Below are 27870 nucleotides of genomic sequence, written 5' to 3'. Positions count from 1 at the left end.
TCGTGGTCATTTCAATAATTGCCTTGAGTTACTGAGATCAGAGTTTATAAGCTAATTTTACAATAGTTTGTAAACTATTCTGTTTCCTGAGGCAAGCACAGGCACATAACCAATCAAAACCTTAGCCATATATATCTCCTGCATTTGAAAAATTGAGAATCCATTGCACATTAGCATTTTGCTCTCCTCCCTCACAACTGTGGGTAGGTTGTTTTAACTTCATTCCAGCACAGAAGAAATCAAGTTAAAATCCACCAAGGATGCTCTGCAGGGTCATTGGACTCTGGTTATAAATTCACAGATGAGGGTGCATAACGGCTGACTAGATTCCTGCTGGCTCCTGGACAGTGTCTGTGCTCCAGAGTTTTGAATTGAGTTGCTCTAGAGTAGGTTTCTGGCTGCACCTCTCCACTTGCCGGCCTCGGTCTGCTCCCAGGCGAGAGTCAACCTGAGGGAAGGTGAGGCTTTCTTTTACTGAACGCCCGCTGCACCACACAGCCCAGTCTTCCACACCGTGTTCATTTACATGGACGATCCCAGCTTCAAACACAGCCGAGCGGCCACCCAGACCCAAACCTGCCGGGGCCCGGCAGAACACAAAGGACATTGGTACCTCTCGGTGCGTTGGCAGCGGGAGGCACAGGATGCGCGAACAGGGCGAGGCTCCGCCCGACGCAGCGCACCTGCCTGCGCGTTTAGGGCGACGGGGCAAACGGGGATAGCAGGAATAACGGGGGAAACGGGGCGGGCGGGAGCGCGGCCGCGCCAGCGGGCCATGTAAGGCAGCGCCAGCCGCGCAGCCCCTCAGGCGCCCCGCGGGGCCGGGCGCGGCCCCGGCCGGACGGCGCGCGCCGCCTATGGGCGCTCGCGGCGGGCGGGCGGTGCCGCGAGCCCGCCAATGCCCGCGCGGGGGGGGGCGGTGCCGCTGCAACGGCCGCGCCGGCTGCGGACACCCGCGGCTGCCGCCGAGCGCGCCGCACGGAGCCCGGCCAGCGCCGCCAGACCTGCCGTCCTCCGCAGCCGGCGGTGAGTATGCGGGCGCCGCTCCCGCGCCGGCCAAGCGCCGCTCCGCCGGGGGGGGGGGGGGGGGGGGGGGGGGGGGAGGTAGGGTGCGTGTCGTGTGCCGTGCCCGCTCCTTCTTTCCCATCGCGTCGCTAATCGATCGCAGCTCGGCTGCCGATGGCGCGAGGGGAGGGGGAGGTGGAGGCGTTGCCGGGGGTCTGGCAGCTCCAGTGCCCCCTCCCGGTGCCAGCCCCCACCGGAGGGGCGCCCGAGCCCAGCCGCCGCCGTCGTTATGTAACGCCTGCGGGGGGCTGCGGGCGGCGGCGCCGCGTCCCTCCTTGGGATTCACCTCCGTGCTGTCCCCGCGATGTTCCGCGCTCCCCTCCGGGAACCGGGGACCAGGAGCTGGCGGGGAGCGGGGCTTGGCGAGGAGCGGGGCTTGGCGCGAAGCTGCGCGCCTTTCCCTGCCATAGCGATGGGCTCTGCCAGCCGCATGCCCCGATTGCCATCGAGGTGGTACGCGCGGCCGCAGCTAGCGTGGGACCCGGGCGGCTTCCCGGCTCCCGGCGACAGCAGGTGCGTGGCTGGGCGATGCTGGAGGCTGCCTGCGGGCAGCCCGCGAGCCCCGCGCTGCGCCCGCGGGCGGCTCCCGGAGGAGCCGGGAAGGAGCCACCTTGCGCGCACACACCAAATGCTCCGCAGTCAACAACAAAGCCTCGACCGACGACGCTGCTGCTTCATACGCTCGTTTAGAGGCAGCGTCCCCCTTTTATGGAGACCGATGCGGAGAGACTATTTGCCGTTTATTTTCTTTTTTTTTTTTTTTTCTTCTTGAAATCGCCAGGTGGTAGCTGGAGGGGCTTTGTCTTCAAGAGTCACTGCTGTATAGCGTCCTCCACAAAACCGGCATCAGGTGTGGGAGACCATTTAGTGCCTGCGGGGTAAGGCCGTAGGTATACAGCCATGTACTCAGGAGTGGAAAACGAGGACGAGACAAGATCCTGTGTTTTTATCTGTAAACTCGGCTAGCTCGTTTGAAAATTAATACAGCCCCTCCTCTGCCAGATCACCATCAGTTGCAAATATTTCTCCAGTGCTGGGTAAAAGCTCTTGTACATTGGTGAAATTATTCCAAAGGGAAGTTGGATGTATACTGCAAGGTGCTGAACGCATATGTGAATAGCATCTCAAACACTGACAGCTTCGAATCATGTAGGAGATGCTGCTGACGGCCAGGTTCCCTATTCATGTTTTGCAGGCTCTACGCAGGGCAGGTTTGGGAGGGGACAGTTTTTTTTTTATTTTACAGAGGGTTGCATAACCCCTCATGTTTATTGAAGAAAAGAAAGAGGAGGAGCAAACCAAAGCCCCAGCCTGAAATGAAACACATGATGTGAGACTGTCATTTGCTGAGCTGTCCTGCTGTTTTCTCTGCCAGCATCATTAAATAATATGCTTTAGGTGGGTTGGAAAGGGTTAGCATGATAGTAAAACATTAAGGTATGGATTTTTTTCCCCTCTAGTATTTTAGGGTTAGCATGATAGTAAAACATTAATATATGGGGTTTTTTTCCCTTGTACACTTTCATAGTCTTAGGCTTAAAATAGCATCACTGTTTATCGAACCTATACAACATTTTTTTTAAATGGCAATGGCCATTTTTTAAAATCCTTTAGTGATTAGCCACTTCTTTATGTTTTTAGAGACCCCTATCCCAACTCGACCTTTCATATCCCCAGTCCAAAATAAAATGGTATTTTGAATGCCTTTGTACATTTCTGGGTCACAGTTATATGCTTTTAAATAGTGCATCATTTGTAACTGCTGAAGTGTATGTCCAGTATTAAATTATAGTACAGTGTAATGCTTAGACAGCATGCCATGCAAAGATCAAATTGCAGATAAAGTTCACATAGGAATCTCCTGCAATGCTTGCACTTGACCCTTGTAAATATAAGAAAAGATATTTATAAATGGAAATATACATCCAGCAAGTAGTTATTTCTTTGTCATATTTAATCTGTGGCTTGACTGTGGTGAAAAGGCATGTCTTTTTATTTACTTTTTATAGTAGATATATTCATTCCAGTTACTTTCTGGAGGCAGCTGTGGTTGTAGTGGTTTTATTATTTGGCATTTTTATATTAACTTGGTATTTGGTAGTGGTATTGGTATTTTTGGTAGAAGCTATTTTTGCCTTTTATATCTTGAGCTTAATTTGAAAAAATAAAATAAGGGTCTTTCAAGGAGTGAGGCAGTCAGTTATGTCAATTTATGTTAAGGTAAGTATTCTCATTATAGGTAAAAGCAATTAATTGTACTCAATATATCTCATAGCACTTCAGAGAATAAGCCATGCAATGTTTAACCTTGATAACTTGCTTTCAAGTGATAAGCTAAAATACAAAATAAAATCAGATATTTTTCTTGCTTTACACACTTTAATTATGTAAGTCTCCAGTGTGAGGATGTGACCATACTCACAAGCATCTATCTCTCTATGTTTACATATTACTGTATATATTTCATATATTACAAGAACAGTCATTCTGTGGCATAGTCAGTCATTCAATGATGTAATGTCCTTTTTTATTTGTACATGCATACTGACTGTAGGCTTGGATAAATGGAATGGATTCTCTTCAGCAAGCAGCAAAGTTTGTTTTTGTCTCCCCCCTGAAACCCATAAAAATGTTGTGCCTGACTGAAATTAAATGCTGGTATATAATTTCCACACCTACTGTTTCTCTGCCGTACTGACATGACTACTGTGAGCATAAGTACTTCTAGAAGTCTCTGCCAGTTCGTTGAAAGGAAATATTTTGCTTACTGTTTGTATTGCCATAGTGTCTGGAAGCTGTGATCGAGGACCTTTACTAAAGTGTTATGTCCAGTATAATGGAACAATAACTTGGGCATGGCCCCCTAATATTATGATCTAAAATAAAGAACATTTTCTTTCTAAAGAAAATAAAGAACTGTGAGTGGTAAAAAAGAGAAATCAAGCTGTTGTTAAGAAGGATACATTGGTATGTGTGTGCATTATCCAGCTGTGTACTTTCTCATTCTTGTGTAAGAGCAATGGGAATTGTAGAACTTAATGTAAGACTGCCACTGTTCTCTGAGGGTTATCCCTGGGACATGAGAATGGCTTGGGTTTGGGGGATTTTGAAATGCATCTAACTTGACTAAATGCTGAAAACTAAGATAAACAATCTCCATCAACCTAATATGAAAAATTTTCCCTTCAGACCATCTAATTTTTACAGTTTTTTAAATCTAAGGTAATATTTTAAAATTTTGAAATGGAGTTTTCATTTCAAATTCCATTATTTTCCCTTTCTTGAGTGTTTTCTGTAAGCTGTTCTAGCTCTTTCTTCATCTCATCCCACTCATGTGCCTAACCCCCCTCAGAAATACATAATAATAACTACACCTCCAGCTAAAAGACATTTCTGAGTGAATGCATCACTTTGCCCACCTCAAATTTCCCATACATGGAAGTATTGCAAGAATTTCCCATTCCACTGTAGGCTGTTTTTTGGGATACTTTGGAATAGTGATGAAAAGATCTGTACAGTGAAAGAGTGTTACTGGTAAAATACCCCTATAAAAATATAGTCTTTAAGTACCCGGGGACTGTACATGTGTTACAGGACAAGTATGCATATCCTGCTCAGGTTTCAGGACACTCTTCTTGAGTGGGTGTTTATCTCAAGTGCTGACAGAGCAGAACAGACTGATTCTGTGCTACTCAGTTTTCTTTGCTCACAGTGGTATATCCATCAAAACAGTTGGGAAGTTTTTCTTTGTTGTTAGGTGTGGTGGGTGGGCAATTCACTTTGCTGCTGCTGCTAAGAGGGATTCTTAACTCTGTCAGGACTCTGAGGCAGCTGTGGAGAAGCTTAGGCTCTTACTCCTGCTAGTTGTCTTAAGGTTCCCTCTTTCTTTTCCTCCTAAAACTTCTCCTGCCTCGTAGTGTCCTGCATTTGTGGTATGAGTTTACCTTGTCCTGGATGGAAGCCCAAAAGGTGGCAACCAGGAGTTTACAGTTCAAAGGTTCAATGCATTATACAGCTGATGAAATGATAGAAATGAATCTGCACTGTTTAAAAGAATAATATTAAGTTAATTTTTGCTCAGTTTGGCTAATCTCAGGAATATGCATCTGTGTCAGTGTTCTTATATTGGGAGCATTTGACAAAATGAGCACAAAGAAACTTGAAATTAAAAAAATCAACGAAATAACAGTTTTTGCTTGAGTCTCTGAGAGTTGCAGTCCTAGTTCAAATTATTCAATGGATCAATGCTAAGAAAATTCTTGCAGTAGTAGTGAAAATGCTAAGATGTCTTGCTCACAATTTTTTTTCCATTGTTGATGACACTGTTTAATTTACAAACCTATTTAGGCCTGTCTCTTCTGATTTGAGTATTGGAAGGAGCAGTACCCAAATATTTCATCTTAGAAGCATGTATAGATGTGAAAGAACTTACTGATTTAGCAAAGTAAGTATTTCCCTTCTTATTTTGGACCAGGCTGTGGGTGGTTGCAAAAAATCTGTACTTAACGGTTAGTTTATTTTAATGGATTCAGACAAAAGTGAAGTAGCAGATTTTAAGAACATAAGGCAGTCTAACTTGATTCATGTATTGGGTATATTGAGTTAGTTATCCAAGAGCAATAACATAGATTTGGTAAAAGTCTGTCTTTCAGAGATATGTGACTAAATAAATCTTCTGTAATAAAGGCAGACTAATGTGCAGACATGAGGATGTGAAGTATTTGCAGCTTATTCTTGGGAGTTACCTTCAGTCCCTGATGTGGTTGATTGTCTCTTCATAAGGAAGTCATATTTCTAATGTGCACTGATGTTGCCTGAATTTTCAACTGTTCAATTTTTTGATATCTTTGGTAGTAAAGAACCATTTAGTAGGTGATTCAATTTCTCTGCAGGGGTATTTGGATCTCTCAAGAATTCCACCAATGTGATTTGTAAAGTGTCTTATGGTAAAGCATCGTCTCATGATTTTGCATCTCTTGTATCATCTTCCTTTCTTTGATCAGAGGTGCTTTGTGACTACTAAATCTTACAGTGCTTTCCATTCTCTGTTAGCTCAGTTTTTCTTGGATTTAATTTTGTCCCTGTCAATAGTTGATTCTCTAGATGCTTTTACTTACGGGTGGTACTCAAAGTCCCCCATCTTAATGGAGTTTGAAGTGATCTTTCTGTACAATCTTTGATCTGCTTTCATGGAGTGGATCTTCATTACTCATGGCTTTTCCAGAAATGTTTTGTGCAGGTTCTGTGGAAGTTCCAAGTAAAGTCTGGTCTGGGTGGGAGTGGTGGGAGGATGCAATGTAAGTGTATGAAGAAGTGAGGTGAAGCAAGCTCTGCAATTGTAGTGGAACCTGTATTCAACTAATCCTAAAGTGATGACAGGCACAGCATGTTATTTGGAGCTGTAAATTAATTGTATGACTACTGTGGAGAGCAGCAGTTGTCTTCCACTCTTTTCAGATCTGTGATTTGAAGTCTTTTTTTGATACATGCAGAATATGAAAAAATGCCTCATCTAAACACTTGAGTCTCCTCTTTTGTAGTTCTTTAACAGGTGTCATTCACTTTCTTCTGTGAAGGCAGTTCTAGACACTGGCTTGTATCCTTGCCTGTGTATGAAACTGCAGACTGTTTGTGTCCAGATTAGTCATCTACCACAGACAGCAGCCTGGCAGAGCTTAGGATGAGTACGTAGAAAGTGGAACTCTCAAATGGAGTAGTGGCATAATGAAAAAAAAGCATAATAAGAGTTTACCAGTACATGTCTATGCTGTGGATGCCTTATTTATGTTTTCACCTTCATAGTTAAAACCTTGTGTAAGTGACACGGTGGTTTTACAGGATATTGTATAGCTAGTTAAGAGTTAGCTAGACAGAGAATTTTTGTGTACTTTTAAGTGTTGTCAGGTGAACATGCTTTTTGAAAGAAATAAGTTGCAATGGATCTGTTACTGATAAAGGTTTGTGTGTCTGTGTACAAATGCTTTGTTTATATAAAGAGGTGATATTTATGAAGTGGTTCTTTGAAATGGAGGAGTGTAATTTACTAAGAACTAAACTTAGTTTTGTATCTCAAGCAACATTGTAGAAGTAAGTAGCTGAATAGCAATAGTTTTTAGAAATACAACAGTACCAATAATTTGTCAGCAGTCAAAATAATCTCTGTGCTGTATGTTATGTTTCTAAGTTAGATCCTTTAATGGCATATGTGATGACATATGTTCACAGTCTGAAATACTGTTTTGCTGAGGAGAAACATTGGAGAGGTTAAGAAAGGTACCTTTTCTGTTACTCTGCGTATGTCCTGCTGAAGGTCTAAATGTATCTGTATGATCTGGCCAGCCTTGCCCTTGTCCATAGTGCTAAATTCACATATATTGTTAAGAGAGCTTGATGTTCAGCCATGCAGTTCTTCATAAAGCCTGCAAAAGGATTTAATTTTCTTTAGGTGAAGATGGGTTTAACTTTAGATAGAATTGTTAGCTTTGCTTGTTTTGCAGTGGTCTCTGCTCATTTGCCTTCTGTGTTGTATGCTAGGGAAAATGGGTGGCTGTCATTCACTTCAGCATCACATGTAGAGAAATATAACCAGAGCAGATCTCTGAAGAGAAATACTTTAACTCTGGTTCCTGCAGGTAGCTGTGAAGGAAGCTTAAGGGAAGATTTAATAGCAGTTAAAGCATTGCTTTTTATTAGGAGGATGTTGCATTTCTCCTCCTGTTTGTCCTTCCCTAAGCCTGAATGTTTATGCAAAATTGTGGGGAAAAGATTCCATGTGCTGTGCTTTGTCTCCGCTGTTTTTATTTGGCATAAATAATTACAGGGAGAAAATAAATGAGAATTCTCTTTCATTGCAATTTTGTTAAGTTTTTATAACAAGGGGAAGATGGATCAAGTACTAAAATAAACCAGATACAGTCAGACAAATTCAAATGCCTTGCACAGTTTCATAATTCATTATGCACTCAGTTAACTTATAAAAATAACACCTCCTGTGCTCATTGAAAAGTTGCTTTCTTGTTTACTTGGATTGGCTAGAAGGTCTTAAGAAATTCTGGATGACAACTACTTGTGGTGCATTGGATGAGTTTTACCAACAGTGCAGTAACAGATTCTGATAAAAATTGTGCCCTAAGCACTTGCATGCTTGGCAAAGCTTGGTGAGCAGGAAAAATGAGTAGGAGAATGGAAGGTAAAAACAGGTAACACTGAACATATGAGACTAGTTGCCTGGGGTGTATGGGAAAAAGGATTAAGTAATGAGGGAGGTATCAGGGCTAAGACTGAGACCCTGAACAGATAGTGCATTTTAGGTTGTAGGAGCCTGAAGAATTTCCACTGCAGACTTTGGTTGCTAGCTAGATGATGGCCTTGATACTCAGTGTAAACATAACTTTAAGTTGTCGTGTTGCGGGTATTACACCTGACAAATAAGGCTAGCCTGGGCAAAGGTGAGTGTAACAGGAAACAGGAGATGCTGGCAGTACCATTATTGCATTGCAGCTGGGCCATTGTGCTGTTGGATTCTGAAAATTCATCAGTCTTAGCAGTCAGAGGTCTGCTTGATTCTTGAATGATTTCTGCTGTTTAAAAGTGTGAGTTGGAAGTTTTCTTTAATTCATGCTAGACTTTTGACCTCATTTTAGCAAATCCTGGTTGATAAGTATTGTAAAGCATGAAGAGTTTTAAAATACACTGCCTTTTCCATTAGCGTGAATGTATCTGAGACTGTAATAATGCTGTAATATTCTAGTCTGTTGTTCTGTCTTAGACAGTTACACTCATATTTGTTTCCATGGCAGCTGATGTTGTGAGATGACTTCATTAAAACTGTTTTTAACACTGTTTAAAACTTCCTGCAAATGAAAGCTATTAGAGGTGCACTAGACAAAGCAAATGAAAAAGTACATGGTATAGCACAAAAAAATAGGCATTCAGATTTTTGTATCCTGCTGATATGTGTATCAGTCTTGAACTGAGCCAAGGGAAATATAGGTTGGATATTAGGAAAAAGTTTTTCATGGAAAGAGTGATAAAGTACTGGAACGGTCTGCCCAAGGAGGTGGTGGAGTCACCATCCCTGGATGTGGCACTCAGTGCCATGGTTTAGTTGAGGTGTTAGGGCATGGGTTGGACTTGATGATCTTGAAGGTGTCTTCCAACCTAGTCATTCTGTGACATGTATGTGTGTGTATTTTTTTTTAAATTTTTTTTTAAACAGTGTTAAACTGTTTTTAAACAGTTTTTTTGATGTGGACTTCCTAAAGGGTTTAATAGATTTGCAGCTAGTAAGAATATATTTTTATTTCCTTTATCAAGTCAGAGAATGTTGGCTCTTAGAGTAGTCATTGCACTCATGTATCTGCTTTATGTGACCTTCATAATTAAAGTAGTGTAGAATATGGGTCCCGGGGTCCTCATGATGTTCTGAATACTGCAGAATAGAATAGACATGTTTCTTCATCCCTCTCCTTTGGTTTCCCTATCCATGGCATGACAGTGATGATAATTTGCATTACAAATACTAAGCTTTCTGCTGATCAAATAAGCCATGAATTAGTTGTCAGGGATGGGGCAGTGAAGGTGCTGTGGTGAATTCTGACCTGTTAGGACACATGCATATTCAGAGTTGCAGAAGCTTCTGAAATTGTTGAAAAAAATACTCTGGGACTTATTAAGTCTTCCTTGCTGCAGAGAGATGGATTATTTGTAAGAGCAATTCCCACAAATTTAAATCAAAGCCATACTGGAATTCCTGCAGTTTCTTGACACTTGGAGAGGTTGAGGATGCGTGAAAGAGTGTAATTTAATATAAGTCCTTCAGTAGAGTTGGAAGTTGGTTAGTACTGAGGCTTTGGGTATTCACACAGCTCTTGAAATTGACAACTGAAATTCACAGAAACATTCACTTCTTGTCCCATCTTTTATGGAAGAATCCAGGTTAATAAGTGACTATCTAGTGGAGGCCTTTCAGCTGTCTGTCTGCAAATGAGTATATATTCTAGTCTCTGGCTAAAAGGAACTTTGATGATATTAGAAAACTTTTTCTAATTGCTTAGGCATGTGCTGAGAACACAGATCTGCACTTTCAGTCTATATAACGCAAGACAGTAATGAAGTCAGTGGCTGGCATCAGTTAACATGAGTTAGTTTGATCCCTGGCTTAATCTCCGTATAATGTGCTGTATTATTTACCTATTGCAGAGTGAGGGAAGAGACAAGAACTGTTTTTCTGTGTTGCTAAAGGACACAGACTATAGCAATTCTTAACACAGTACCTAACTGTCTAAGTATTCAGTGGGTTTCTGAAACTCCATTTTTTTGGAGGATAGTTGTTCTTTCACAAACCTCCAAAACTCTAGCATCTGCTTGTACTTCTTTCTTATCTGGTTGCTTTTGGTAATGTGGACCTGCTTGGTTGGAGCATGCAGTATTTGTAGAGGATTGTATTGGTTGTATTGTATTGGGCTACTCCTACCTTCTTTCTGCTGGCTCTGGAAATTGGTATTGTCTAATTTTATACATACTAGACTTTTTGGATGGTGATAAAAGGCATTTCTTTGGTTAGCTGTAGTTCTTGTAGTCAGCATCTACACAGCTCATGCTTTTTAACAGTGGTATAATTTTGTTCTACTGTATTTTATATTTGGTATTCAAGAGTAATCACTTTCTTTCATCTTTCACTTATCTTCTTACTGTGGCCCTGCCCCAACTTACTCGTAATCTTTACTTCTAGCAGAATCTACCAGGCACCTTTTGATTCCTTTGTCCAGGGGAAAAGGGTAACGAAGACTCAGAACAGCATTTGGTCTTGAATTTTTGTCAAATAGATTATTCTTTATTTCTTTTGAGAGATTGTTTCTTCAACATTACATGATCTCCTTCCTTATCTCTAATCACTAAAAAAAGTTAAAGGAGCTGGGCCTATCCAAAGTCTAATTTCATATCCTGTGTTGTGCAGTTCTTCACCTTCTAATTATGTTGACAAATGCTTCACACTGTGTTGTTTGTAAAGTTAAGAAAGAAAAGTTTAAATTGAGACTAGATAATTTTTTCATCAATCCAGGTAGGTTTTTTTAATATATTTCATGCTATTACATAGGATTTTAAAAAGTAAACTGTAATTATGATTTGACAAGGAGTGTCCATAATAATATTTGGTAACCACTGCAGAGCCCTGGTTTTAGTCTCCCCTTGACTTTCTGCTTTAGATGGTGAGGATTTATTTGAAATGAGTTTGTTTTGCATACCAGATTTACCATTCAAAACTAAAGCCTTTTCTATAGTGTGTCTGTTCTGCCTGATCCAGAACTACTCAAAAAAACCCAATACAAAGTTCATTTATTAATGAATGAGGGAAATTAGTATGGAGCTATCTTTCTGAAGGCCAAATATGTTCCTGAGCATTTTTCCTATAGCAAGCTTATAAAGTTTAAATATGTTAGCTACTGAAAGTAAGTAAAAAATTCTTTAAGTTGCTACAGCTATCATATTAAAGACTGTATTAGATAGTAAAGCATGATTCTGCTGTGCTGTGCAAAGTTGATTCATGGTTATACACAACAAAGCATTAAAGAAAATTGGCCAGCAAGGCACTGACACTGTCTAAGGAAAGATTTTGGTCAGGAAATACTTTAAAATGTAGGCACGTGGTTATATTTTCCAATGTCAGATGAGACAGAGTGATGCAGATGTTTTCTTGTTTATAGCTTGTAAACTGTGCTCTTGTTGTATCTTTCAAAGATACTCACTCTGAGTATAGCTTCTTAAGAGAATTGCTAAGAGCAAGCCGGAGTTATCCCTGAAAATTTCTTGGAAAGTTTATTTGCCACAAGATAAAATTACAAACTGTTGCAAACCATACATACCTTACCATTGCAAATTTCCACCTTTTCCTGTCCTGTTTCTTGCATACAAAGGTAACTTTGGTTTTTAATATCCTACACAGACTTTGTTTTTGCTGATCTGTGCTCTCTTTCTCTAGCCAGTTAGTATTAGCTTGGAAAATTTCTGGCTCTGTATTTTAGCTCCAGTTGATTTGAAATGCTACAAGCTTGGAAGACACTTCTGCTTTTGGAAGTCAAACTTCCTTGTATATAGAGGTAAATCATAGATCTTCATGATCTGATTTTAAATTGAATACTCTGTTGTATACGTTACATCAATAGTATTTTTTATTTTTTTCTTATGTTCTTTTACTACTGTTTTGGTGGCAAAAGAATATAGTCTGATGAAACAGAAGATTTGATCTAGACACATTTTGGTAAAAGTATGTGTGTCTTAATGTTTGTAGTAGCTTTCAATTTACCACGCATGCTTTTTGTTTTAGTGTTTCAGTGTTGGGATGCTTTCAGATAAGGTTTTTGAGGTAAAATTCCTCTTTGGACAGTAGGCAGAATACAAAGGAAATAGAAATGGGAATTGGTTACTTTTTAAACGTTTTTATGAACGTTTTGACATTTTATGAACGTTATGACGTTTTTATGAACGTATGACATTTTTAAACTCTTTTTCCCCCTCTGTTCTTCACTTTTTATTTCATAGGTGCACATACAATTCTCAGGCTACAGTTAGTAAATTTTTGTCATAATAATTTTAATTTAGCATTTTGGTTTGTTGGCCAAAACTTGTGCTGTCTGTGTAAACAAAACAGAAGGATCCCTCGGCTTAAGATATAGCAAGGGATTTAAGCATTTAGGTGTTTTCAAAAAAAGGCAGTAGTGCTTTGGCCATGATATGTTTGCTCAGGTGTGAAGGACAGAGGTGCTTTTAGTATGTTTTTAATTAAAAGATTCTTTCTAATCAAAAGCTTCAACAATAACAGCTTCATAGCAAGCAGCTATGGTTACGGTGTGCAGGGAAGGGTATGTCATGGTTGTTGGAGTGTCAGAGTTTAAGCAATATAGGAAGAGATAGAATTTTAGAACCCTTTCCCTTGCTGAGGCATTTGTACTGATGTACAGTATATAAATCAAAAGAACTTCCTATCTGATGAAAAAATAAAACCTTAACTCGAAATACCTACCCATCTCTGCATATGTTAATCGCATCTCACATACAGCTGGGGCTTTAGAAGAAAGGCTGGGTAAGTATGATGGGCTTTCCAGCCCTTATCTAGCATTTGCCAGATTTCTGATACTTTAACCATCTCTTCATGGGTTAAAAATTTATAGCAGTGCCACTGATGTGATGGTGGTGACAGTCTGTGTGCAGTTTGTTGGGGCAGGCAGGCAGTGTGCCCTGTGCCTAGGCTTCTTATTCCGTAGTTTAGTGCCTCTTATTTCTGCCATGCCAAGAGTGCGTGGGCAGAAGAAACAGGTTTCTATGACATGTTTCTGGTGCTTCAGGGTGTGGTTTTTTTGTGAAGACACCTGAAAATAGTATTCTGTTGCACAGTTTAAGGTTTCATGTAAAAAACAAACCTATACTATGTGTTCTTGGAATAGTCTCAAAGTTCTTGACTGAAGTAACGACATCCCTTCGCAGTATGCCTCCATCATGGATGTGTTCGTTCCAAATGAATTCCACAGCTACAGTTCTTTGGGCATAAACTTGAGAAATAAATGGTCTGGATAACAGGAGAGACTTGTCTTATTAGTCCTTACATAATGTAACATAAGGGTTCTAACATTAATATTTTTGTTGCATTTCAAAAATACTTAATTTTTCAGTAAAAAATAAAAGTTGAAGTCCAGAAAATAAAGGGATGTCTGTAGGAGTGACGGGAGGTCTGCATGGTCAGAGAGATCTCTGAAGCCAGGTCGTGGAACTTGCGGTTTATTACAAAGGGTGTGGGTGCAGGGCCCTGCTGGAAGCTGCCGGCCGCAGCTCAGAGCAGGCCCGAGAGAAGAGAGGGGTAGAGAGGATGAGGGGATAAGAGCGTAAAAGCATAAGAGAGTAAAAGGGGCAAGAGGCAAGTGTAAGAGTATGGAAAGTAAGTAAGTAAGAGGAAGGAGTGGAAAGAAAAGAAGTGAGCGAAGTTTCCATTGCAATACAATAAATCATCTTCTGTGTTGAGTATTCTGATTCTCACTAACCAATCTAGTACAACATTCAAATCCTATAGTATTTCCATACAACCTATAAGAATCGCTACATTACCATACTGTGTTACATTTTAAACCCTGAAAACTCCTCTTTGGACCCCTTCTGCCAAGCTAGCGGGGTCTGCTCTGACCCTTGGACCTGTCTGCTTGCAGAGGGTATTGTTTCATCGAAAGGGGATTACCTTCAGCCAGCCACACCATTGTTTTCCCATTGTTCAGTAACTAAGGGATCTCAAAACTTGCCTTCATTTCAATCTCACTTATAGTTTCCATATTCTCAAAATCTTTTGCCAGGCAATCATATTTATAAGGCTTTCCTGTTTCATCTTCCCCAACATATGTCTATTTTTCCTTCAGAAATAGAAGTACAAGTAATGCCTACAGTGTAAAGGGCATATTTCTATTCAAATCAACACAGTGACTGTGATGATTGCCATTTAAGAAAAAAAAAAAAAGAAGCAAATATTAAATGTTCTTTTGGTGGCTGATGTAATGATGGTGAAACTGGTTTTGTGTCCCTAGTTTCTTGCTGTACCTTTTTTTTTTTTTTTTTTATGTACTAGAATTTTTTTTTCCCAGATGGGCAGAGAGTTACACAGTTCTCTGTTTAGACTGATTTTTGATGGTGGAGGGTAGTGAGTTCTTTCTAACTTTATAGACCATTTATTCTTCATACGGACTTCATATGTTTTGACATGAACTCTAGCATGTAGATTGACAGAAAGTAATCTAGTGCAAATTAATGCAATAAGTTTACCCTCCTTTTCCTTGTAGCACAATGGCTGAAAAATCAGCAAAACCAGCAAAAAGGTTATCCTCAGACTCAAACTCTCATGAAGGAGCTGCGGCAGGAGAAATAAGTGCTCTGGAAGAGGCCTTTAGAAAATTTGCTGTCCATGGTGATACAAGAGCCACAGGAAAGGAAATGCATGGGAAGAATTGGTCAAAGCTATGTAAGGACTGCAATATCATAGATGGGAAGAATGTGACAACCACAGATGTTGACATCGTCTTCAGTAAAATCAAGTAAGTTCATTTTAGCCATAATTTCATTATTTTCCCTCTCCTCACCCTCCTCCCCCCACCATGTTTGGTAGATACCATCTAAATTTATCTTCCGTTGCTTCTGACGTTGTGAGACACTGTTCGACAAAATCAATCTCTTTCTTGTTCCTTTAAAAAATTTTCTTGTTTTGTCTGAAGATACTGCTTTCAGCTTCTGATCTACTATATTAAATTGACTTCAATTTTACAGGTGTTATATTATTCAAAGACTATGATGTGATCAGAATAAATGCAGGCTATTCCAATAAACTGGTCTGCAGTAAGTGCTGTCAATATTTCTTGAAAGATATCTGAATGAAATCAGGATGTCAGGATGATCTTACCAAAGCTTGGCCTCAGAGGACGGAGGCTAAGGTGGGATATGTACTAAAAGGCAGTATTCTAACAGCAGTCATGATGTCCAGCACAACACCAGCTCAGGTTTGAAGTGTAGGGCTATGCCAGACTCAGGGGGACCCTTGGCTACGATGAATTAGGATTGTCTTGGTCATCTGATCTTATTTTTGTGACTGGAGCTTTAGTGAAACTTTCTCCCCAGTTAAAAACCTAGGCTGGCTTAGTCAGAAACTTGTCAAACCTAAGAGAAGATATTAAAGGAAATATGTTAACAAGGGGTTAATCTGTTATGGCATGTTCTGTATGAAGTCCTAAATAATTTTTTTGGTTTGCTTTATGTATAGAATTGGATTATTTGTACCTTTTGTATTCCCCTGGCATCTGATATGATAATATTGTCTTTTTCTGCTTTTTATTACCACACTGTTTAAATTGTCTCACACATCATTGTATTGAGGGATATACTTTTAAAGGGGTCTCTTAATTGTACTTGTAGCCTGTAGGAACACTTATTTGGCTTGTGCACTCAAATGTTGTGGTGTAGTGCTGGGAGAACGTGCAAACTGCATTGCTTACAAGGTAGTTGGAAAATCTTCCTACAAGCACTGACCATTTAGACTGCATCAAACTAGAGAAAGGCAGAGAAGAAAAGACCTTTAATCTTGAAAGTTGACAGTGTAACATATATAGTTAGAATAACCTTATTTATTTGTTTGATTTCTTTCTTTGTTCCTTTTCTCCTTGGGGTTCTTACCTAGATAACTGTAAACACTACATATGCACACTCCCACCCTCTTGTCCTTGTATCAATCCCTACTTGAATGGAGTTAGGTATGCCATCAGAGAGCTGTCTTATTTAAAATGGATGTTTAGGTTGTAGGGTTTTGTTTCTTTCTTGATCTATGATATTTTCAAAATTTTTTTTTTAATTTTATCAGCTTAAAATTTTGTTTTATTATTTCCTGTAGATAAATGTAATCTTATTGCTCCTTTCTCATATCAGTTTCTGGACTCTTTAGTGACAGGATAACCCCATGATATGGCATGAACAGATGTGCAGCGTTAGCAGATATAAAGAAGTATCAGATTTGGTGACTGGGGCAGAAGAAATCCCGTCCTGTTGCATAGGAGTGAGTTGTAAGATGGCAGGTACCTGAGCCTCCTGGGAAATGTTGCCAAATCCCCTTGCTGCTGTTGAACACTCCCACTTCAGCTTGAAGGTTCTTGTCTTTGGCTCTTGAGGGGGAGGGTTAGCCCAGCAATTTCTCAGACCTCGCTCCTGTGACCACTGTTAAGGGTTGCCATTTCTCTTGGAAGAGGCATACCATCTTTTCCTTTATCCAGTTGTCCTGGTTTAACCTCAGCCAGTGGCCAAGCCCCATGCAGCTGCTTGCTCACTCCCCCAACAGCTGCACTGGAGAGAGAACTTAGAGTAAAAGCTGGAAAACTCATAGGTGAGATAAAGACAGTTTATAGGAAAAGCAAAAGAAGACAAGAAATTAATTCAGTGCTTCCCATGGGCAGGCAGGTGTTCAGCCATCCCCAGGAGACCAGGGCCCCATCACCTGTAACAAGTTGGGAATACAAGCACCATCACTCCAAATGTCCCTTCTCTTCCTCCTTCTTCCCTCCAGTATATTTACTGACCATGATGTTGTGGGGTCTGGAATATCCCTCTGGTCAGCTGGGGTCACTTCACCTTTCCTGGCTGTGTCTCCTCCCAAGCACCCCCACATTCATTGCCAGCATGGCAGTATGGAAAGCAGAAAAGACCTTGGCTCTGTGCAAGGCCTGCTCAGCAATAACAAAAACATTTCTAAATTATCAACCCTGTGCTCTGCACAAAACCAAAATACAGCCACTGTGAAGAAAATGAACTCTACCCTAGCCAAAACCAGCACTCCAGTATTTAATAGCTTAGTAGGTAACTGCATCAAATGCAAAAGTATCTTAGTTTTAATTGTTTAATTTTTTGTTCATTACTCAACTTGTACATATACTTATAACATATATTTTATATATTCTTCTCTTTTAAAGTGATTTTATTTTTAAATTATATTGCTTAAGTGGCATATGGGAGCTGAGATTTGCTGTCCTTATTAGGAAGGTCTGTATTTTTGAATGTATGCTTTCAGTAGGTATACTTCCACATTTTCTTAACTGTTGGGGTTTTGTGGGCTTTTTTACATTTTTATTCTTGAGTGCATGTGTCAGCAATTCTTTTTAGTCTAGATCACATTTATTTCACATATAATATTTTAAGTTTTAAAAAGGGAAGATCTCATGACTGTAGGAACTCAAGTGTCAGTAATATGCTTTAACTTAGGGTTTAAGCATAAGCTGGGTATACAGGATTTCTTGAGCATGTTCAGACAACTGTTTTTCATTGCTTTCTCCCTTACTTCACATTTAACCTTAAGCTCAAGGATAATGATAGATTTGGTAATGCATCAAAGCAGTCATACTCACATAATAAACTCACACTCATTTTTATTTTACAAGCAGCTTTTTCCCAGCGGAGCTTTGTGGCTTTTTGATAAACCAAATTTTTCCTGTCTATGTTAAATGTAAAACCTTAACCACTATAGAAGAATCTCCAGCTCCCTCCAAAAGTGCAAAGTGCAGCTTCCATGCTTCAATAAGAATTCTCCTTATGGTTACCAGAAGGCTTTGTGCATCACTCTTGGTTTTGAACTCTTAAGCTAAAGTGTGTCTCACAAGATTAGCCTCAGCCTGGGATTCTTATGATCAACCAAAGTGATGGTTCAGTGGGATGGGGCTGGTGGATTTTAGCAGTTGTAGGGAACACAGCAAACATTTAAAAAAAAGTTTGCCATACCCAACTACAGTTGCCATCTGCATTGTGTTAGAACTTCCAAATATATTTTCTGCTGGTTCTGTTACTGGGAAGCCACTGTACCTAGCAGGATTGTTTTCTAGCAAGCTGTACTTAGACTTTATGACAATGACATATTTTGTTCAGACACTAGAAAATAATTAATCTAATAGAAATGTTATTTGGATTTATGAGTTACTATGTATAAAGCCCACATTTGTTGTCTTGCTAACTTTCTCAGGCTTTATTTATTATTCTAGTAGATACTCGCAAAATAGGTAGGAACTAAAAATTGCTGATAGGATAAAGTAACAAGAAAAATTAATAAGAGATATGTTTACCTAAGAGCTACTGAAAGATAATGTTTTATTCACCAATTGGCAACTTGCTTTGCTTGAGAGATTTTACCTCTGAAATTATTGAACATTTTTGTAGACTTAACACACCTTCTCCACCTCTGCCAAACCAAGTGAACAAAACTTCTGAGAGTTTTAAATAGTCTGTGGTACTTCTTGAAAGCTGGGACCTATGTGTCTGTCTTTCAGAGATTAGTTAATTTGAAGTTAAATTTGCTATTGTTATAAAGGTTGAAGAAATTCCATTGAACCTTTTGTTACAAATAAGAAAATAAATATAGAATGCATGAGAATGTCAGGTCAGACTGAAATGTAGTTTTTCTGTTTATCTTGCATAAAAGGTCTACAAAGGCCTTCATGTGAGCACAACATTTATATGTATTTGAGGATAAGAAGAAGAAATAGTCTAAAGCAAAGAATCCACAGTAGTAGACATGAAAGAATTATTGATAGAATTGTATTCTTTGGTAAGAAAATATGTAAATCAGGTGGTCTCTCCCCTACTCCCCCCAAATATTTTTGTGTAACAGTAATTTGTAGGGTCCCACAAGTCCTACCAACTTGGTGGATTGTAATACAAATTTATGTTTGTTAAAATTGTTAGCTCAGAAAATTCAAGAAATGAAAAAGAATTTTGCAGTGGAATTACTTGGAAGGAAAAGCTGAAGCCTTCCTATGAGAATAGCCATATGTATGAATATTTATGATTTGCTTCCTTAGAGAGCAGAGTTAAAACAGCTACCTTTATGCCAAATATTTGGATTGCATTAATGCAGTTGGAATAGTCTGCAGTTGCTGTAATGAATAGAAGAGTAAGCTTTTCTTATTTTTTAGGTTATAAAGCATACAATAAAGCTATCTCTTATAATATCATTAACTTTCCATTAATCCTATACTTGGAAGAGCAAAAGACATTGTGAAGAGTGAATGACAAAAGTTCTACCATGTCTTATGGGATGAAATCTGTTAAAAAATGCACCAAACCCAACAGAAGTGTACATAACTGTAAATGTAATTATGAATTATGCAGTAAGCTTTCTTTTTTGTAGTTTCATGGTCAACACTTGAGATGTTGTTCTCCTTTCTTCATATATTCCTTGTACTACATAAAACAGAAACACCAGTTGCAGGGTAAATTTTAATTTCAAAGCTAGCCTAAAGTTATTTGCCTAAAGTTATGTAAACGTCCCTTCTGCTAATTGGTACCAGGAAAACATTTTCTCAATAAATGGCAAAGGAAGCAACCTCTTCTCAGAAAAAATGGCTTATGGGATTATTAAAAAAAAAAAGCCTGAAAATACTTCCTAGGAAGTGATTTTTTTAACTGGTCCATAAATTCACTGCCATACTTGAAGACAAAGATTAAGTCACAGTCATATTCTGTGGGAAAGGTAGTTTTCGTAAATTACTGCAGCTGAAGTATTTGTGATAGGACCAAAACTAGTACTCCCGACTTAATTTGTTATGATAATATCTTCAATGTCCCTGTAGCTCAGGTTTCTGCTAAAATGTAGGAGTTTAGTATAAATATCTTAGTAATTTTATATAATTCAAAGCATTAATTTTTCACATACTATGTGAACCTTATATAGACATCTTTCTTTTACATTTTTGTGGTGAAAAGCAATAATGCAATCTGGGCCCACTGAATTTAGAGACATACAATATGCAGGCATGCAATAGTCTTTGAATTAAGATGTTTTTCATGGCAGTGGAAATTCCATGGGCATCTTTTCAGTCACTGAAACTCTTGCCTGCTTTCTTGGAAAATTTCTTCATTAAATGTCTCTTTTCTGGTACTCTTCTGGAGTTCCAAAAGTTTGTAGGCTGTGTGTCTTGTATTTTGCTTGCTGAGTGCAAGTATGGATTTAGTGAATTTTGTTGCCTTGGAGAAAGCAAGGTCATTGGTGACAGAGGAGAAGGCACTGAAGAGTTCTGTGTTTGGTATGAAAAGCAAAATGTGGCTGCATTCTTCTTATTCCAGCAAGATGGTGAGACACAACAGTCTAAGAACTTCAGGATTTTTGTATTAAGGAAAGCAGAACACCCAAGAATAATAGATGCTACTGAGCTCTTACCAGCATTCCAGCATGTTGCCTTAGGAACTTAAATTTCTTTGTTTATTGACAGTCAACAACTGCTCTGGGAAATTTGATATGTTAGCTATGCTGTACACATAGTCCACTTGTTGTATGTAGTTAACATGCTCATAGTAATAGCCCCTATATAAATATCTCTGCTCTTATTTTAGAAGTGTTACCGCTCAGCACTGCAAGAATATGCTTTAAGCACTGCCATAAAATTGCTAATTCTATGACATTATTAGATAGAAAATGAAAATATTTCTGTTTACACTGGCATGTTACTATGGTTGCAGGCAGGCCTGGGTGACGTCAGCCCTTGGATCCATTGTGAGCATTTATTTAGGTAGCCATCTCCATGGAAACGTTTGTTTGTTTTGATGTTACTATGTGTGTTAAATTTTAAACAAATTTTTGTGGTTCTATACTGGATTGTTATTGAAGATTAATTAAGCTACAGAAGCTTTGTAAATATGCCTTACTCCCTGCCCTCTAAAATATTCTTGGTAAAAGATCAAGTGGAAGCATAATTGTCTTCTGTAATTCCATTAGTAGCTCCTGATGTTGCTTTGACATGTTTTCTTGTTGCTGAGGAAGCCATTTATTCTAAAGCCCAGAAAACTCTCCTCCATCTTTTTGAGAAAAGAAGGTTTTGTTCCCATGGAGAATCTTCGGAACACACTTTATTGTGCCCTGACTTTTGAGCAGACCCACCCATGCACTGTCCTCATTGTCTTGCACACTTGGCTGTTTAGCCTAATTCCCACAGCCTAGATCAGTTAGGTCTCTGCAGGAGCACTTTGACCTGAGAACAGCTGGGCCTTAATGCAGCAATAGTTCACTGTGACTGCAGGACTTGGGTAATGGGTAATGTTTGCTCTGAGAAGCTGGCAAGAAAACTCTTGGCAAAAATGAGTATGTCCCCAGTTTGTCAGCTGTAATATAATTGTTGTCTTCTTTGTATTGAATAAGTATGATGCTTGCTTTCTTTTTGTATTTGAAAGGACTAGTAGTTTGACACCTGAGCTCATTCAAAACAAATATCTGTCCATGAGGTTTCTCTGAAGTAAATAGTCTTTAATGAAGATTTTTACTGAAGTCTCTCTTAAATTTTTCAAGTATTTAAATAGGTATGAAGTGGTCTTTATATAGAAATGAAGTACCTAGTTATTGCAAGCTATGTTTTACATCCCTATTGTAGACATTCTTTTGATAGTGACATAGAAAAGGATTTTTGTAATCCTACTTCATTCATGACGTAGGCATAACAGCTAACTTTTGTACTTCAGTCTGCTTACATCAGGAAATAAGTTTTAAGTGGGTATAGAACAATATGTAGAGCAAAATCTTATCAAGTAAGTCTCAGGCAAGTTGTGAAGCTGTGCATTTTTAGGTAGAAATGTATGTAAGTATCAACAGAAAGTGTTCTTTTTTTGCCACATCTATATTTTAATTGAAATTAAGAGCCCATTGCCTTTTCTACCTAAAAAGCCAAATGTAATGTTGCCATTTGCACTTTATCCTTCAAAAGCTTTTTATTTAAAAAAAAACAAAGCAGGTCTTCTTCTTCTGCCCAAAGGCATAAATTCTAAAAGTAAAACAGTGATAGCATATGAGAAGGAAGATGGTTTTAAATTCACTTGCTGTAACACAGGCTTGTTTTATGCATGTATAATGGGTAAATTTTATACCTGTAATGATGTTTGCTGATTAGGATTTTAAAAACACCATTTTACAGGATATCACATGAAAACCTATAGATAAGGTGGTGAGTGAGTCATTTCCCAGCTGATACAGAATGCTGCATGATGTCATACACAGTACTGTATATAGCAGCTTGCTTGGTATTTGCCACACTTTGTGGCCTATTCCACATGTGTGCTACACAAACTTTTACTGGCTTAGAATAGAAGTCAGTTGTTTTGGTTTTTGGTTTCTTTTGCAGGTCAACCTATTGCAGCATAATTTAAAACTACATGTTTTTCGCATGTAAAAGCAGCTATGTGAAATTTGCCTTAATTTTACTGACTAAATAAAGTAAGTAACAGGCAAGTATTTTCCAGATGGTTAAATATCAGTTTTGGTTTCCTGGATTGAAGTAGAAGATTATTAAGATGCAGAGGACAAGGCAGCCTTGTCTGCAGCAACCAGGTGATTGTAAAGTTTAAGATCCTGTGGGGATGATCAAGATTAACAACAGAATTACAAAGCTGAACTTCAGAAGGGCAGTTCTTGGCCTCTGTATTTTCTCTCTGGAAGCTGCCCTGGAGAGTAGAGGTATCCAGGACAGCTGGTTGGTCTTCAAGGCAGCTTCATCAGAGCACAAGAACATTTCATTCCCCTGTTCAGGAAGCCAGGAAGCATGGCAACGGGCTAGCAAGAGTAAGCATTGAGCATCCTACTGGGCTGGACCACGAGAAGGAGGTATGCAAGAGATGGAAGCAGGGACAGGCTTTGTGGGAGGAATAAAGCCTGTGCATGAAGAAACAGAGTGAGCAAAGTTGCAGTTCAGGCCAATCAGCATAACCTCAGTCCCTGGGGAGGTTATGAAGTAAATCCTTTTGAAAATCCTTTCTTAAAACACAAAGGACAAGAACATGATTTGGAGCAACCAGCATGGATTTGCCGAGGACCAGTTATGCGTGATTGACTTCATTGCTTTCTCTGATGAAATGACTGACACTGTAGGTAAAGGGGTGTAGTTGGTATACATTGCTTAAGGCAAGGACTTGGCTCCAGTCACATTGTCCCCAAATTGGTGAGGCATGGGCTGGAGAGTGGGCTGTGCAATCTAGGGGGCAGCTCTAGAGGTGGTGATGGTCTCAGTGTTGTAGTTTAATAACCCCAGCTGGAAAGTAAGCCCCATGTAGCCACTCTGTTTCTTCTACCAGTGGGATGGGGAAGAGAATCAGAAGGATAAGAGTGAGGAAACTCATGGGTTGAGTAAAAATAGTTCAATAAGAAAAGCAAAAGTTGCTCACACAAGCAAAGCAAACTAAGGAAGTCATTTGCCCCATTCCATGGGTAGGCAGGTGTTCAGCCATCCCCAAAAAAGCAGGGCTCCATCATGCAGAATAGTCACTTTAAAATATGATCACTCTGAATATCCCTCACTTCCTCCTTCCCAACATTTGTATCCTGAGCATGGTGTCATATGATATGGAATATACCATGGGTCAACTGTGGTCAGCTGTCCTGACTGTGTCCCTTCCCAACTCCTTGCATACCCCCAGCCTTCTCGCTGAAGGAGCAGCAGGAAAAGCAGAAAGGCCCAGAAGCTTTTTCAGTGCTGCTCAGCAATAACAAAAACATCTCTATGTTATCAACACTGTTTTCAGCACAAATCCAGCATACCACTTCATACTCATCACTGTGGAGAAAATTAACTCTATTCCAGCCAAAACCAGCGCAGATGAGAAGTTTCTGAAGGTGAGGTGAACAGCAGTCCTTGCAGTGAGTGTAAGTTGTGGCAGCAAGGAAGGGTAGCTACATCCTGGGCTGCATGAGTCAGTGTGTGGTCAGCAGGTCTGGGGAGGTGATCCTTCCATGCAGCTTGGACTTGTAAGACTGTATTGGGAGTGTTGTGCCCAGTCTGGGACTCCCCTGTGTAGGAAATAGATTAATACAGGCCTGGTGCAACCAACATGGTCAGGGGGGCTGGTTGTGGTACATGGTGACATGTGGAATAAATATAAGTTTCTTTGTGCTCCTGTATAGGCAGTAGAAATTAACTTCTTGTTATGAAGTTAGAGTAGTGGAAATTTTATAGGGAAAAAATAGTGTGTGTATGGATGCTATTTACTCCTAAAAGTAGACGTGAGCTAAAAATCCTTCATCTCAGAAATAAGATTAATATACTATATATGTTGCAATTAGATATATTTAATCTACCTATGTGTGTAAAACTACTTATACAGTTTAGATGTAGTCTGCTTGGATTCTGATGTTTGTGAATGGAGGTGTGCTCCATCTGATGTGATGTTTATAATTCTTCAACCTTTTTGGTTTTTGTTTGTCTTTCCTTAAAAAAACAACAGTGGCTTGACTTGAAGAGCTTAATTGATGTATTCTTTCCGTTGTCAAGATGTTTACGAGGACTTTTTTGTAACTGAATTGGAGCAAGTCTCTGGAAAGACTGGAAATGAAATCCTCATCAGCTATCTCAGTCCCTCTATGAGCCTCTCAGGAACCCTCGGCCAGTTCTGAGTCGGCAGACACCAGGGAGGCATCCTCGACACGGCCAACAGCTGGGAGACACTCTCCTGTGTCCTGAGGGTACTGAGGGCACCTAGGCTAGTCACCTTTGCAGCAGAAGAGACACTAGAGACATCAGTAGAAGATAAAGGGCCAACTCTTAGCAGGGGTTAATCCAAGGTTTTATTCTGAGAGTCCCGTAAGATCTCCTGCACCTCAGGGGCCTCCTGCCGAGAGCCCCGGGAGATGTGCCAAGGTTACATTTAAAGGGAGGTGGAAACCAAAAGTTGGTAACATTTTACTAACCAATAAGTGACCCTAAGGGATGGGTACTGGGGGATAGACATTTAGGACAGCGTATGGGGCAAGGCTTGGGGGGCTGACCCCTAGCCTCTGGCTAATCACTTGACGACCTGGACCGAGGCTTCTAGATGGAGGGATGGGATGCTGAGTGATTGACAGAGAGCCAGGTTGGGGGTTTGGGGATGATCTCATCCCGGGAGAGAGATAACACAGGTAAAGGGAGGGGGGTACAGTCTGGGATAAACCATTTGGGCAAAATATGGGATACAAAACAAAAGTACTTCAAAATATTAGAAAGTATAAAAATGCACTACAACAATAATATGTTAAAATGATGCTACTTTCCGGCATTATTGGAGTTGTTTATTGTTTACTTTTGTGTTGATGTGTCTGTACATGTGCTAAAGCAAAGGAACATGAATGAAATCCAAATTTTATTTGAAGCTTGATCTCTGTTTCTGACTTTCTGCAGACTTCTAATACATGTGCGTGCATTCCCATGAATTTAAAAACAAAGTAAAAACAGTTTTGGTATGGAGTTGTGGTACAATGCCCCCCACATCCCTCAAAAGGGCGGCAGACTTTCCCTTTGAAATTCTTTTTCCATGTTGCAGTCATTTTTTGTTTCCTATTTTTACAAAGGTTGTAAAATGATAATTTTTCAAAACCTTGCTGAGACTATGAATGTTGGTGCTGATTCTGCAGGCTCCCAGAACATTTTAGTTGCATAAAGAAATCTCCATGGCAGCTTTTTCTAGGAGGATGTGCTGTTAGATAGTGAAGTTTTATGGTTGAAGGAGCAGATGTTGGAAAGCATTCAGAGGAAGACTGACTGCGGCTGACAGTGTGGCCAGGAGTACTGTGGCTAAGGCGTTGCACCCTTGTGGTGAGGAGTAAGAGGAGCAGCTCACCTCCTGTCTGTCACCAGTGTTTTTTGGCCGTGCAGGCACTCCCAGCACTGATTGCTGAAGAGACTCAGTCCCTCAGGCAGGCAGGGACTATTTCTGTACTATCTGGACATTTGTAATTCAGGAAGGAAAACCAAGCAGGAAACCCAACTGCAGGGTTTTGCATCATTAAGTTTCTGCCTAAGCTGTGGAGCAGCTTTAAGTGAAGCCCAAATCTTTGTCAGCGATGGCAAGCAGTAGAAAATACCTTGAGGCAAAGTTGTTTGAGTGGAGCCAAGAGTTCATTGTGGAAACCAGGGCACTGGGTGTTTGTTTGGAAGGTGTGATATTCCTGAAGTCCAGTAGATTTTCTCGGTGCTTTTCCTTCCCAGGAAGTGGTTGTGGAAAGCCTTTTGGGAATGGTGCCATGCTGTGCACAGAGTTGCTGCAAGCTTGCCAGGGGCTGTGGTGCTGCAGGAGTGAGCCCTGTGCAGCTGCAGGAGTGTGGGCTGCACTGCCCTGCTCGTGAAGCCCTTTGCACTGTGCTGGGTGCAAAGCTTTTGTGACATTTGCTTGGGTTTTGAACTGTGAGCTTTGAGGAAGGGATGGTAATGTGTGCTGACAGAAAATGAGGAACACTACCTTGGCAGCACTGATTTGTCTTTCCTCTTTGCCTCAGCTTTGTTCTGGAGGGAAAAGTGTTGAAAGTGTGGGAAATCTTCCAGTCTCACACTGTTACCTTATTTTCATGATTGTGGCTTCACGATGTGATGTGGCAGCACATCATGTGATGCTTCTAGCCTTTTGACACAAGAGTTGATTTTGTGGGGTCTTTGGAGTCTATAAAATCATACAGTTTTCCTGCTGCAAACAAGCCAAGCCAGTGCAGCTGCAGAGCTTTCAGTTCATATATTTTTCTTTGGCAAATTGCTATATACTTCTGTTACCTTATTTTCATTATTGTGTCACTACAATGCTCAGAACAGCTAAAAGTTTCCTACAGTGCTCTTCTTCTAGACAGAAACATAGAAGACTCTGAAGAAAAGGATGAGCCACCACCATCATTTGGTGAGCAGGAGCCAGCACATCTGTTTGTCCAAGCTGATACAGGGGAACATTGTACCACTTAGTGCCATTTGTGATCCTGGGCATAAACAGCTGCAGAACACTGGTGATCTTTGGCACCAGGCTGTGACTCTCATGACACATGATGGCACTTGCTTCATTGCCCAGATGTCTTAGATCTTTATTATATGCTCTTCAGTTGCAAATATTGTTTAAAAATTAAAATAACAAGTAGTTATTGTACTATCAGTATGATGTTTTTAATGGTATGTAAAAGAGTAAACTGATAGCTTTTATATCGTTGTAATTGTATACAAGAGAAGTTGTTTTTCTTGCAGTTAACAACAGATAATACAGTAATACTCTAACACAGTAATAGTTCATTACAGCACAACTGAAAAATTTTTATGAGAAAACAAAATGGGTCTGTGCCTATTGTCTGGAATCTATCTCAGTTATACTGAATCTCCAGATATACTCTTTACAATTCCCAGTGTCGTACCAATTAACCCTGGATTTAGCTGCTTTGTGATTTTTGAGGGGTTTGTTACTCTCTCTGGGGTGGTGTCTGTTAAACTTCTGAATGGAACCAATAGTGCTGAGACTGGAGGGTCTATTTGACACAGACCAGTGTGAGAG

At 40.0% G+C, this 27870-nt stretch overlaps 1 protein-coding gene across 3 annotated transcripts in view; it reads left to right on the top strand.

Annotated features, from left to right (window-relative positions):
• The first annotated feature begins 883 nt into the window (after positions 1 to 883).
• The window catches only part of TPPP (tubulin polymerization promoting protein), a 64598-nt gene continuing 37611 nt past the window's right edge, over positions 884 to 27870 (top strand). The window contains exons 1-3 of one of the 3 annotated variants that reach the window (XM_064705097.1): positions 976 to 1026; positions 5413 to 5509; positions 14883 to 15134. In XM_064705097.1, the coding sequence (XP_064561167.1) occupies positions 14887 to 15134 (248 nt within the window). In that variant the 5' untranslated portion in view covers positions 976 to 1026; positions 5413 to 5509; positions 14883 to 14886. Of the gene's footprint in view, positions 1027 to 1846; positions 1944 to 5412; positions 5510 to 14882; positions 15135 to 27870 lie in introns of those variants that run through there. The other 2 variants (XM_064705096.1, XM_064705098.1) reach the window with 2 other exon arrangements.

This window comes from Zonotrichia leucophrys, chromosome 2, assembly GCF_028769735.1.
Source record: "Zonotrichia leucophrys gambelii isolate GWCS_2022_RI chromosome 2, RI_Zleu_2.0, whole genome shotgun sequence".
Lineage (NCBI taxonomy): Eukaryota > Metazoa > Chordata > Aves > Passeriformes > Passerellidae > Zonotrichia > Zonotrichia leucophrys.
This window is presented reverse-complemented; position numbering and strand designations above follow the sequence as displayed.